This window comes from Aedes albopictus, chromosome 3 (genome assembly GCF_035046485.1).
Source record: "Aedes albopictus strain Foshan chromosome 3, AalbF5, whole genome shotgun sequence".
NCBI lineage: Eukaryota > Metazoa > Arthropoda > Insecta > Diptera > Culicidae > Aedes > Aedes albopictus.
The window spans coordinates 374,385,247-374,398,202 of NC_085138.1; the positions used below are offsets into that span (position 1 = coordinate 374,385,247).

Consider the following 12,956-nt stretch of genomic DNA (forward strand, 5'->3'; position numbering starts at 1 on the left):
AGGAATCCCTGGAGGACTTCCCTGGGAGGAATCCCTGGAGGACTTCCCTGGGAGGAATCCCTGGAGGACTTCCTGTGGAGGAATCCCTGGAGGACTTCCTGTGGAGGAATCCCTGGAGGACTTCCTGTGGAGGAATCCCTGGAGGATTTCCTGTGGAGGAATTCCTGGAGGATTTCCTGTGGAGGAATTCCTGGAAGACTTCCTGTGGAGGAATCCCTGGAGGACTTCCTGGGAGGAATCCCTGGAGGACTTCCTGTGGAGGAATCCCTGGAGGACTTCCTGTGGAGGAATCCCTGGAGGACTTCCTGTGGAGGAATCCCTGGAGGACTTCCTGTGGAGGAATCCCTGGAGGACTTCCTGTGGAGGAATCCCTGGAGGACTTCCTGTGGAGGAATCCCTGGAGGACTTCCTGTGAAGGAATCCCTGGAGGACTTCCTGTGGAGGAATCCCTGGAGGACTTCCTGTGAAGGAATCCCTGGAGGACTTCCTGTGGAGGAATCCCTGGAGGACTTCCTGTGGAGGAATCCCTGGAGGACTTCCTGTGGAGGAATCCCTGGAGGACTTCCTGTGGAGGAATCCCTGGAGGACTTCCTGGAGGAATCCCTGGCGGACTTCCTGGAGGACTTCCTGGAGGAATCCCTGGAGGACTTCCTAGAGTTATCTCTAAAGGAACTCCAAGGAGAATCTCTGGAGGATATCATAGAAGAATGTCTTGCAGAATTCCTGTAGGAATCTTTGGAGGAATTCAAGGAAGAATCTCACGAGAAGTTCCTGGAGGAATTCCTATTGGAGTCCCTGGAGATACCCAGAACTTCCTAGAGGGTTCCCTGGAGGACTTCCTAGAATCCCTGGAGGATTTTGTAGAGGAATTCCTGGAGGAATTCGTCTAGATATCACTGATGGAATTTCGCGAGAAATTCTTGGAGGAATTTTTAAGTAACTTAAAATGTTACACAAATATTCAAGACACTCTCCAATGTGAATAAAGCCTATACCCTAAAGCTTTGATTTTCCGCCTTCATCCCCACGACAAACAAATCAGTCAATCTGCTTCACAGAAGGTTGACAAACAACGTGCATTTGGCATCCTTCGTCCGGTAATTGTTTGCGCAAACCATCTCATCCCACTTCCCAGAATTAGTCCCCCGTGGGGCGCGAAAGGTCAAGTGGGCGGGCGGGATGCGTTCGCTCGCCTTTGTAAAACTGTTTTGCTCACTCAATTAGTCGTTGAGAGTTTAATCATTCGTTAATGGTGCGGAGGTTGCTGTATTGGGATTCAGAGGTTTACACCCGATGGCAATTCGAGCAACAGGATACGAAAACTTCGAACTTGTTGTTTATCCTTCCTTACCCACCGCTACACCTATTCCATGCTGTGCCCAATTAGATGACCTTATTTATTTCGCGTTTTATATTAAGATTGACATTTTTATTTAATTTGATTTTGTACTTTATGTTTCTTTATTTTCATGTTGTTTTGGTTATTACGCTTGTAACCCGATGAAACCCCGTACCTGCTGGCTGTATCCTGCTATTTGCTGCTGGCGTTTATGTTCCTCCATTTTTTACATTTTCGTTTCCGGGAATTTTTTTTTGGGGGTCCATTTACCACAAATGCTGAACAACAGGATCTCAAATTACAGATGATGAAATCCGAAGCGCTGAGGAGAAATTCGCCGAGTCGCTGCAGCTGGCTCAGGTCGGAATGTACAATCTGCTGGAGAATGATGTAAGTTGGAGATTTTTGCGTTTAATGCTGTACGTACAAATTGTCTGAATTTATTTTTTATTTTTTTTTTATCTTAACAGGTAGAGCAGGTTTCACAACTAGTCACATTCGCAGAAGGATTGTTGGAGTTCCATTCACAGTGCGCCGACATCCTGCGGGTACTCGTCGAAACATTGAACGAGAAGTGAGTATACTTAGCATAGGGTATTATCGGCAGGTTTGTTCTCTTCGACATAGGGGGTTTTTGTGTGCCAAATTGCCTGAAATTTGGGCATATAACTTAGCTTGGGTGGGAAGGATTTGAGACCAACTTTGAGATCAACAGGCTTAAAAAAAGCCTCCATGACGAAGAGAACAAAACCGCCGAAAATACATACGTTCCCCCTAAATAATACAGAATTTACAATTAAAAAACATTCAGGTTTGCCATAACTATGGTCACTTCATAGTTCTTGAAGCAATCCGAGATTCCTCCGGAATACCTCAGGGATGCTTCCAGATTCCTTTAGAAACGCTCCCCAAATCCTTATGGAATGCTTCCAGAATCCTTCTGGGATGCTTCCAGATTGCTTCTCGGATATTCCCAGAATTCTTCAGGTATGCTTTCAGAGTCCTGATGCTGGGCCATTAGGCCGAAGGTCATTAGGCCGAATAATCATTAGGCCGAATGGTCATTAGGCCGAATGGTCATTAGGCCGAATGGTCATCAGGACGAATTGAAAGTTAGCCGTTGTTTTTACCTTTTCCAACAATTTTAGCAAAAACTAGTTTAACAATGAAACTAGAAAGAATAGCCTATGTTTTAAAGAAGGAAAAATTTATGAATTGAATATCAGCAGCTTCAGCGCCAAAAACTATTTTAGCAATGATACTAGAAAGAACAGGCTATATTTAAAAGAAGGAAAAATTCATGGGTAAAATATCAGTAGATTCAGTATCAATAAAGTATCTTCGTGCCTGTCACACGATACACACATGCAAAATGGTCATTTGCAGAGGAAGCTCTCAGTTAATAACTGTGGAAGTGTTCAAGCTGAGAAGCAGGCTTTGTCTCAGTGGGGATGTAACGGCAAGAAGAAGACCCAATGACCATTCGGCCTGAGGACCATTCGGCCTAATGACCATTCGCCCTAATGACCTTCGGCCGAATGGCCTGACACCCAGAGTCCTATATAGCGATGCTTACAGAACCCTTTTGGGATGCTACCAGATTATGCCTAAGATTTTTTCAAAATCCTTCAGGTATGCTTCCAGATTCCACATGGGATGCTTCCAAAATCCTCCAGGGATGTTTCCAAATTCCTTTTGAGATGCTTCCAAAATTCTTCTGCGCTAGAATTCTTATGGGATGCTTCTAGAATCCTTCAAGGATGTTTCCAAATTCCTTTGGGGATGCTTTCAGAATCCTTTTAGGACGCTTCTAGAATCCTTCTGAGATGTTTCCAAAATCCTTCAGGTATGCTTCCAGAAACCTCCAGGTATGATTCCAGATTCCTTTAGAGATGCTTTCCAAATCCTTATGCAATGCTTCCAGAATCCTTCTCAAATGTTCCCAGAATCCTTCAGGTATGTTTTCAGAATCCTACAGAGATGCTTACAGAATCCTTCTGGGATGCTACCAGATTCTGTCTGAGATGTTTCCAGAATCCTTCAGGTATTCTTCCAGATTCCACATACAATGCTTGCAGAATCCTCCAGGGCTGTTTCTAATTTTTTTTTTGAGATGCTTCCAAAATCCTTCTGTGCCAGAATTCCTATGAGATGCTTCCAGAATCCTTCAAATTCCTTTGGGGATGCTTTCAGAATCCTTTTGGGATGCTTCTAGAATCCTTCTGAGATGTTTCCAAAATCCTTTAGGAATGCTTTTAGAATCCTTCAGGTATGCTTCCCGAATCCTTTTGTAATGCTTCCAGAATCCTTCTCGGATGTATCCAGAATCCTTCAGAGTCCTTTAGAGATACTTACAGAATACTTCTGGGATACTTCCAGATTCCATATGGAATCCTTCAGAATCCTTCAAGGATGTTTCCAAATTCCTTTGGGGATGATTTCAGAATCCTTCTGAGATGCTTCCAGAATGCTTGTGGTGTGCTCCCAGATTCTTTTAGGGATGCTTCAAGAATGCTTGTGGGGTGTTCCAAGATTCCTTCGGGCATGCTTTTAGAATCCGGGTTGTTGATCAGTCTGGGCAACTTCAGGGCTCAGGGTTGTCGACCGGCCGAAGATTAGGTTGGCTTAGTAAATTTCCTATTCGTGCTCGGTGACAGATGATAATACTCCTATTATCTGAGATACCACTTTGTAGGCGGCTCTGAAGTTCGCCTCTCTTGTGAATGGGTGAGATTATCCCTTCGGTAGCTCAGATCTCAAAGATCCAGGAATTTATCTCTTACCAGAAGATTGTTTCATTCAAAAACTATGTGTTATTCAGGTGTGCATCAAAGTGCTGCTTCCGCTGTTCAATGACCTTACGTCTGTTCGTTAAGAGGCTCTCGTCATTATCCTTGCAAATTTCGGCTCGTGCCACGAAGCCGTTGCCGAATGTGTTTAGCTTCTGGTAGAAGTTCCGTGTTTCTTGGGAATGGCGCAGCAGCTCCATTTCCTCGAACTTCACATCTTCAAGGCGGCGTTTCTTCTCCCGAAAGAGGTTTTTGCTTCCATTTACGTTCTGGGTTCTTCTACTCCTAAAACCTTCTACACTTGTCGAACCAATCGTTCCGTCGACTGCGTTCTACATATCCAACGGTGTTCTCGGCTGCGTCGTAGACGGCTGCCTTCACGGTATTTCTCCAGTGGTGCTCACCATCGTCTGGAAGCGCTGCCTCTAGCTTTTACGCGTATGCTGGGGTGATATCTGCTATATATTCTGGGAAGGCCGTCGCACAGTGGGACCATTCTGAAAAAAGACGATCAAAACCTCTAAGAGCCATTAGATGACATTTTAGCATATGGGTGTCTTTGGAAGATATATTCAGAGAAATCTTCTCTATTTTTGTGCATATTCACTGTATGGTAAAACTGAAAGGTGAACCCGAGCAAAAAATTATTTTTTCAAAATATTTTTTTAGAGGGTAGATGTCTTCAGCAAAGTTGTAGAACATGTAATTTCAAGCAACTTTGCTGAAGACATCATATAGCTTGGACTTCATTTTTGGGGAGAAAATATGAAAGTTTTAAAATACAACCTCAAAATCAGTTTTTTGAACTTTTCCATGATTATATCGTAAAATGTTAACGTGATATGTTCTACAAGTTTGTAGGTACTACTAAAATACGCTATCTTGCCGAAGACACCAACCCTGTAAAATTGATAATTGCTCCAGTAAACCAAGTTTTTTTTGAAATTTTTTCACTATTTTCACTATTGAATATTTTTTGAATAGGCACTTTTTGGCAGCCGTGCTGTCAAAATTTCAATGCTTCATTTTGTCCAGAATAGACCAAAATTGACTTAACAATTGGGTCTGATAAGGCACTTTGATATTTGATGGTATTTTAATAGTCATTTTCAAAGAAAATATTCCCAAATCTCATACAACTTTTCGATATTATTTTTAGTTCATCCGAGTAGTAATTCTGAATAAGAAAAACAAGTTAAATAAATGCAGGCTACTTCAAATGGTAGTGTTTTTATTTTTAACTAAAAATTTTTAATGATGGAAAAGCCCCTTTGGGTGATTTCCTCAACTACCAAATTATTCTCAAAAAGGCACAAAACCTCTTTATCTTTTCAAAAAAATCGTTATAATATAAACTTAAAACTAATGGCTCCTCTGGAAAAGTATCCATAATCGAGCCGTGATCTTGATGCGGATTTGTCAAGGTATGAACCAAGGTAACATGTCTACGTACGACGAAGGAATTTTGAACATCAAGGACAAGAATCGCCCTATAAGCGGAGGCAGTTCTTGAAAACTGGAAAAATAAATTTTAAAGAGTATCAAACAGCATAACCAATTTCAATAGAATATAAAGAATTTTCATCATGACGAAAGATTTACAGCCTAGAATATCTCTAACAGATACAGGTTATTTCAATCTGAGTTAACAATGTTTCACTCGTTTTATTTTAGTTTTAATTTTTAACACACAACTTTTAGAGGCGTTCATTATATTTTTGTCTTTTTATTTTTTTTTAACCGAAATTGTAATGTTAACATAGCAAACGAAAAAAAATGTAATCATTATTATAGTTGATTGATTAATGCATGTATTTTAACATAAACAAAGAGAATTGCAATAAAAAAAATAGATGATAAACACGGTTTTTAATGGGTGTTAAAAATTCATCCAAAAATTTAAAAAGCGATATTTTTTGTCGGGTATTGAATGTAAAGTCAACCACAGTGTAAGAAATGTAGACTATTTCAACAAGAATACTATTTGGATTAACTAGTAATAATGTCGAAAAGTTTTCGTGAGTTTTCAGTTTGTATTGAATGATTTGTATGAAATTTACGAATATTTTCTTTGAAAAATGACTATTAAAATAGCATCAGAAATCAAAGTGCCTTATCAGACCCGATTGTCAAGTCACTTTTGGTCTATTCTGGACATAATAAAGCATTGAAATTTTGAAAGCACGGCTGCCAAAAAGTGCCTATTCAAAAAATATTCAATAGTGAAAATAGTGAAAAAATTTCAAAAAAATTGGTTTCGTGGAGCAATTATCAATTTTACAGGGTTGGTGTCTTCGGCAAGATAGCGTATTTTAGTAGTACCTACAAACTTGTAGAACATATCACGTTAACATTTTACGATATAATCATGGAAAAGTTCAAAAAACTGATTTTGAGGTTGTGTTTTAAAACTTTCATATTTTCTCCCCAAAAATGAAGTCCAAGCTATATGGTGTCTTCAGCAAAGTTGCTTGAAATTAAAAGTTCTACAACTTTGCTGAAGACATCTACTCTCTAAAATAATATTTTGAAAAAAATATTTTTTTGCTCGGGTTCACCTTACAGTTTTACCATACAGTGAATATGCACAAACATAGAGAAGATTTTTCTGAACATATCTTCCAAAGACACCTACATGCTAAAATGTCATCTAATGGCTGTTAGAGGTTTCGATCGTCTTTTTTCAGAATGGTCCCACTGTGCGTCGGTACCGTTCCTTGGTTGATTACGGAGAGTATTGGTCACTAGCTAGCGGTCAAAATCGACATTAGAGCCGCGATAGGTCATGACGCGTATAATTGCGGAGAAGTGTCGTCCATTGATTAGAACCTGGTAGGGTGTTGTTCATAAACCAACATTTGGCCATCTCAGACCCTCCCCCCCCAACTCCTCGTAGACTTTTGTCTATACAAAGAATTTGAAATTTGTGTAGATCGTAGAAGTTATCAAGCCGGCTTCTTCGACGGCCGGTCGACAACGGACCAGATCTTCAGAATGCCGTGAATACCGGGTCCCAACGCATCACCTATTCATCGACTTAAAAGTGGCCTACGACAGTATCGACCGCACAGAGCTATGGAGAATTATGGACGAAAACAGCTTTTCCGGGAAGCTGACTAGACTGATTAAAGCAACGATGGACAGTTCATTCGAATCTCGCCGGGGCGACAAGGTAGCGGACCCTCATGCCTACTCTTCAACATGGTTCTGGAAGATGTGATGCGACGAGCCGGGTTGAACAGCCGGGAAACGATTTTAACAAAATCCGGTCAATTTGTGTGCTTTACGGACGATATAGACATTATCACCAGAACATTTCAAACGGTGACAGAGCTGTACACCCGCCTGAAACGCGAAGCAGCAAAGGTCGGACTGGTGGCTGGTGCTCAAAAACAAAGTACATGCTGGTAGGCGGAACCGAACAAAACGGGATCCGTCTGGGCAGTAATGTTACGATAGACGGGGATACGTTCGAGGTGGTGGAGGAATTCGTCTACCTCGGATCCTTACTGACGGCTGACAACAACGTGAGCCGTAAAATTCGGAGGCGCATCATCAGCGGAAGTCGGGCCTACTACGCGCTCCAGAAGAAACTACGGTCTAAAAAGAATCACCCATGCACCAAATGAACCACGTACAAAATGCTAATAAGACCGGTGGTCCTCTACGGACACGAGACATGGACGATGCAAGCACTCGCATTTTTCGAGCGACGCGCCAGATTACAACCCTGCAAAGCTGGTGTTTGCTACTGATCCGGCTGGCACAAGAACGCGTGGAGCGTAGAGAGCACGATGGGCGGACCCTAGTGACGAGCATTGGGCGCGACCGAGGATGGAGAGCGGCAGCCACAAACCGGGTATTGTGGCGTAAGGTACACCGGGGCAAGTTGAAACGGGTGGGGCAAGATGAAACAACGGATTAACGTAATGTTATCTAATCATGATAAACAATTATTATGCCATAACACATAGTTTTTAATCCAAACAATCTTTTGGTGAAGGAAATTTTTTCAAATTGTATTGAAACCTTTTTCGAAACTTGGCGTTTCATCTTTCCCCACCCATTTCAACTTGCTCCGGTGTACCCTACTATTGTTGATTATAGGATTATGTCTTGTCTTAAATGTGATGTTGAGCAAATCAATGTACAGGGGATGGCCAAAATGTTTGGGATAGGCAACTTTTTTTCTCCCACAAAAAAATTCAACATGCTGTAACTTTTCATAGAGTGCATCAAAAAATCTCAAATTTTGACTGTTTATCAACCTGTTATATGTGCATGATTGGTACAAAATTGGGCTCGATTGAATAATTTTTCGCGAAGTTAGAACCGTTCAGGTAAAACACTATTTTTTAGGCAACTCATTTTTGAGCTGTCATATCTCGGAAACCAGTGAACCGAATTGAATGAATTTTTTAACGTTTGTGAACAATATATTGATACTTAATACAACGTTATAAAATGTAATATTTTCTCACGCCGAATCAAGTTATACCGGGTTGAAATTTTTACCCATATAGAGGAAAATAAGTCAAATTTACAATAACATACAAAAATTACTAAATGTGTTCTTTCTTCAATCTAAATAGGCTCTAATATATCTGATTAGAGATAACTTGAGAACAGAAGTGGAAAATCTTTGGACATCAACACTAAAATTTATTGACATTGACGTAAAAAAAATACCTTTTTTCGAGAAAAATCCAAAAAGTGTCAATCCATGATAACTTTTTTCAACGTTCAAAAACTATCTATGTTTTAATAGTTTGTGAAGCATCTGTATATTGTTAGTGTACGTTCAAAATTTCATTCAATTCGGTTCACTGGTTTCCGAGATATGACAGCTCAAAAATGAGTTGTCTAAAAAATAGTGATTCACCCGAACGGTTATAACTTTGCGAAAGTTTAATCAATCGAGCACAAATTTGTACCAGTGATGCACAGATAACAGGTTGATAAACAGTCAAAATTCGAGATTTTTTGATGCACTCTACGAAAAGTTATAGCATGTTGAATTTTTTTTTGTGAGAGAAAAAAAGTTGCCTATCCCAAACATTTTGGCCATCCCCTGTATGTATGCATAGATCATAGACATTGGTCAGACCTCCTCCTTCTCCCAAAAGTCTACGAGGTTTATGTACGACCCATAAGTTTGCGATTCCGTTTGCTGAGGTGATAACATGGTTGTGTTGGGAAAAGGTGCCACGTATGGCCATGGTGAAATCAATGCATCGTAGGCCGTTTTTGTTCGTTAGCTAACCTACCTGGTCTATGATGATCTTGGTTTGAGCGGCAGTCGTAGTCGCGTGCGTGCGTCCTTGTCATTATCAGCCTTTTCTGAGTGTGGACTGTGCATGTTTATGGTACAAATGTTGAAGTAGCGATCCTCGATTGTTAACCCGCACATTATTTTATACGTCGGCCACTAAACGATCACACTCCTCTGAATCTAGCCCATCACGATAAAAGCAGTTCCCAGCTCTTGTGTGTTGTCGCAGCTCTGGTAGATGGTAAACGTTCGCACCACAGATTATGTCCAACGCACCTGCTGTAGCACTTGTACCGGTTGTTGTTGATGTTCCGTTGCAATCCTTTATTACGGCTGATTCGCAGGGTTGGGTAACAACCTCCTATTTTCCGAAGGACCATAGTGCACATTAGAGCTTAGAGTTCTTCCCTGGCATTCGGATGTCGATCAGCCACATGTAACATAGGAAACTTACGCTGTTGATAATCGTTCTTCTTGGAGAACAGACGCTCAAGCTCTTACAGAAACAACTTCCCTTACATCTCAGTCTACGACCAAAGTTTCCACCGGGATTGGTTATCCGATCTTCTCTAAGGTTGCCTGAAGATTCCGGTCGGTACCACGGAGAGGCCAGTTTATCCGGAGTTCATTTGATATCGCCATGGGTCGTCATCTAATTACATATACAGTTTTTTGTGACATATACACCGGTTTGTAACCACGAAGCTGTGTCGACCTATACTTGCATAATATGCAAGTATACATATTATGTACCGTCGATGGGGGTGACAATGGGTCTGGGGGGTGAGATTGGGTCAAAACGGAGAAACATAAAAATTGAAATAGCTGATCTACTATCGCTAATTTATATCGAAAACTTTATATTATTTCAAAGAGGAGATGTGTTTACACGTCATGATGCAGAATAAGATGTTTGGCAATAATCGTTTTTTGTTAAATTTGTGGCTAAACTTATACGATGAAATTACTAGTGAATCACTCTGAAAAAAATTCTCCTTCGTAATGTTTCACACAAGTACCTAACCATAAATTTTCCTATAAGTGATTAGCTGTAGGTATTACCTGGTTGATGCAACGCAAAAAGCGGGCTGTCATTGTTTTTTCTATTCAAAAAATCAATATTTTCAACATTATGTCTAAATATTAAGAATGGGGGTGAGATTGGGTCAGGCAAGTTATCGAGTGCACACAACTTTAACTCAAAATTTAACTTGTTATCCAGTCCCCATTTGAAGTTAGAGTGGTGCCATGTTTACCGTATCTTCATAAAGCACGCTTTGATTTCGAAAATATGTCGAAGAAGTGTCAAGCGAGTGTGTTCATACATTTAGAGCCTAAAATCATTTATAACAATAAACCCATTCGTTTGGACAGTTCCTCTAAGTATCAGCTAATCTTTAGTGTACTGCAATATCGTAAGCTCACAAAACAGACTTAAAAGCGTTCATCTTCTCAACTCATTTTTAAAATTTTAGGGAAATATCGTGAAACTACCAGACGGTAGCGGAATCCAGGAAATGCCGAGGCTATAAAACCGGTAACACAGCACAATGTCGGAAAGCGAACGAACGTCGAATTGCGGCATACGAGATTGCTTATTGAGTATTTAAATTGAAATTTATGAATTAAGAGTGACATATACTGCCCCTATTCGCATAACAGTCCTATGGGACTGTTGTGCGAATGGGGGCAGTATAAGGGCCATTCATAAAATAGATGAAATTACTAAAGAAAGAAGTCTACCGTTGTGCTAGGACTCATACAAAATTGATTGAAAAATCCGTTTAAATGTTATTACGGGAGAGGATCTAATAATGTGAAATGTTGTGTAACATAATATTTGAACAACCCTCTATCTTGAGATGGAGTGATTTGCTTTGGCAATATAGAGGCCAATAATCATGTACATACATGAGAGTTTATAACGTAGGGCTTGGTTAAACATTTCTTATGCAGTATACTAAACATATCTGTTTTTTTTTTTATCAATCTTTCAATGCGCCTCTCCTTCCTTGTTATCCCCCCTCCTCTCATGGAGGTTGAAACTTTAAATGAGGATGATTATGGTGGCTAAAAATATCGATACAGCATACAAACGTTATTTTATCAAATTTCAACCATTTTTCCGGTTGTATTAGCCATTTGGGGTGGATTAATCATCTTTTAAAATTACATAAGTTTTTTTTAGGTTTACTAGATATGATCAATAAAATTAACTTATATACTTAGATAGACGATTTCGAATACTTTGACCCATTCTCACCCCCTCTAAGGGGTGAGATTGGGTCAAATTTCAATCATTTGTAGCTTAGTAAGCAATTCATATAATGTGATACTTTCTTGCTAAACTATCGTTACCACATAGGAGAGTATGCATACCAAATAAAAAGTTATTCTGACTTCAATTGCATTTGTTATTTAACAAACAATCTTTGAGTATCCTTTTTTGACCCATTCTCACCCCCAACGACGGTAGTTTCATTTGAAGCTCGACTCAAAGCTCGCTGCATGTCCTGTTCATACATGCATACTTATTCTTACTGCTACGATGAGCTGAGCAGTATGGTATGTGGGGGCAAGATGGGTCAGGGGGCAAGATGGGTCAGTACCGTTTTAAACCGTACTACATATTTTTTTAATCTTTCAATAATTTTCCCAGATGAACGAAGTGGATACACAAAAAAGTGATATATGGTTTTAAAAATTCTTTACGTTCCTTGCACAGAAAAAAATAAAATATTTTTTCGTTATACTCCTTATGCTATACATTCCATATAACTACGTGTATTGTGTAGACGGGGCAAGATGGGTCACCCTAATTTTTCGGTATGTTAGCATAGTTTTTGAAAATGTTTTATTCTTCATTGAAAGGCTATTCTGTGACCTACATTATCAAAGCAATTAGAGCACTGAGAGTTTGTGAAACTATTTTTGAAATTTTCCTACAAAAAATATAAGTTTTCAAAGTCCGTTCATGGCTACCTGAACAAAAATCTTCTAGTTCTGAGAATAATCTACCGATATGTTTCAACACTTTTTTCATGTAATCTGTACGTCTGTGAAGCTTAGATGTATAGAGAAAAACTAAAAGATATAGTATTTTTTGTTGGAGGAAAATCGAGTTTTCTGATAGCTGACCCATCTTGCCCCCGTAAAAATGAGGTGGGGCAAGATGGGTCATGTTTTAAAAATTGCTTGTCAAGAAGCAGGTTTCAAACTTTATGACCTTTCTATACTTTTATATCATAGCTGACTAGTGTATCTGAGAGTCGTGGTAGAATACAGAGAAAGGCGATTTATATTCAGACACTTATAGGGGTCCATTTCTTAGGTGACCCATCCTGCCCCCACTTACCATATATTATAATGCTTGTGGTTACACGAATGCTGAAGTTCTTATTCGGCTTCAGCAAATGAATCAGTATGTAGCTATTGGGTTTCTCATTAATGTTTAGACTACTGTGATGATTTTGAGAATCCACTGAATCATCATTTCCCAGCGACATTTCACACTAATCAAACATATGTTGTTTACACGTTGTGCATCCGACGCCCC

The 12,956-nt window shown here is 39.8% G+C and overlaps 1 protein-coding gene across 9 annotated transcripts in view; it reads left to right on the forward strand.

The window, feature by feature from the left end:
• The window catches only part of LOC109409854 (endophilin-A), a 188,848-nt gene that overhangs the window by 149,874 nt on the left and 26,018 nt on the right, over nt 1-12,956 (forward strand). For 7 of the 9 annotated variants that reach the window (XM_062855695.1, XM_062855699.1, XM_062855697.1 and 4 more), the window contains 2 exons: nt 1,629-1,729; nt 1,810-1,913. In XM_062855695.1, coding sequence (XP_062711679.1) covers nt 1,629-1,729; nt 1,810-1,913 — 205 coding nt within the window. The remainder of the gene's footprint in view (nt 1-1,628; nt 1,730-1,809; nt 1,914-12,956) is intronic. The other 2 variants (XM_062855696.1, XM_062855701.1) reach the window with 1 other exon arrangement.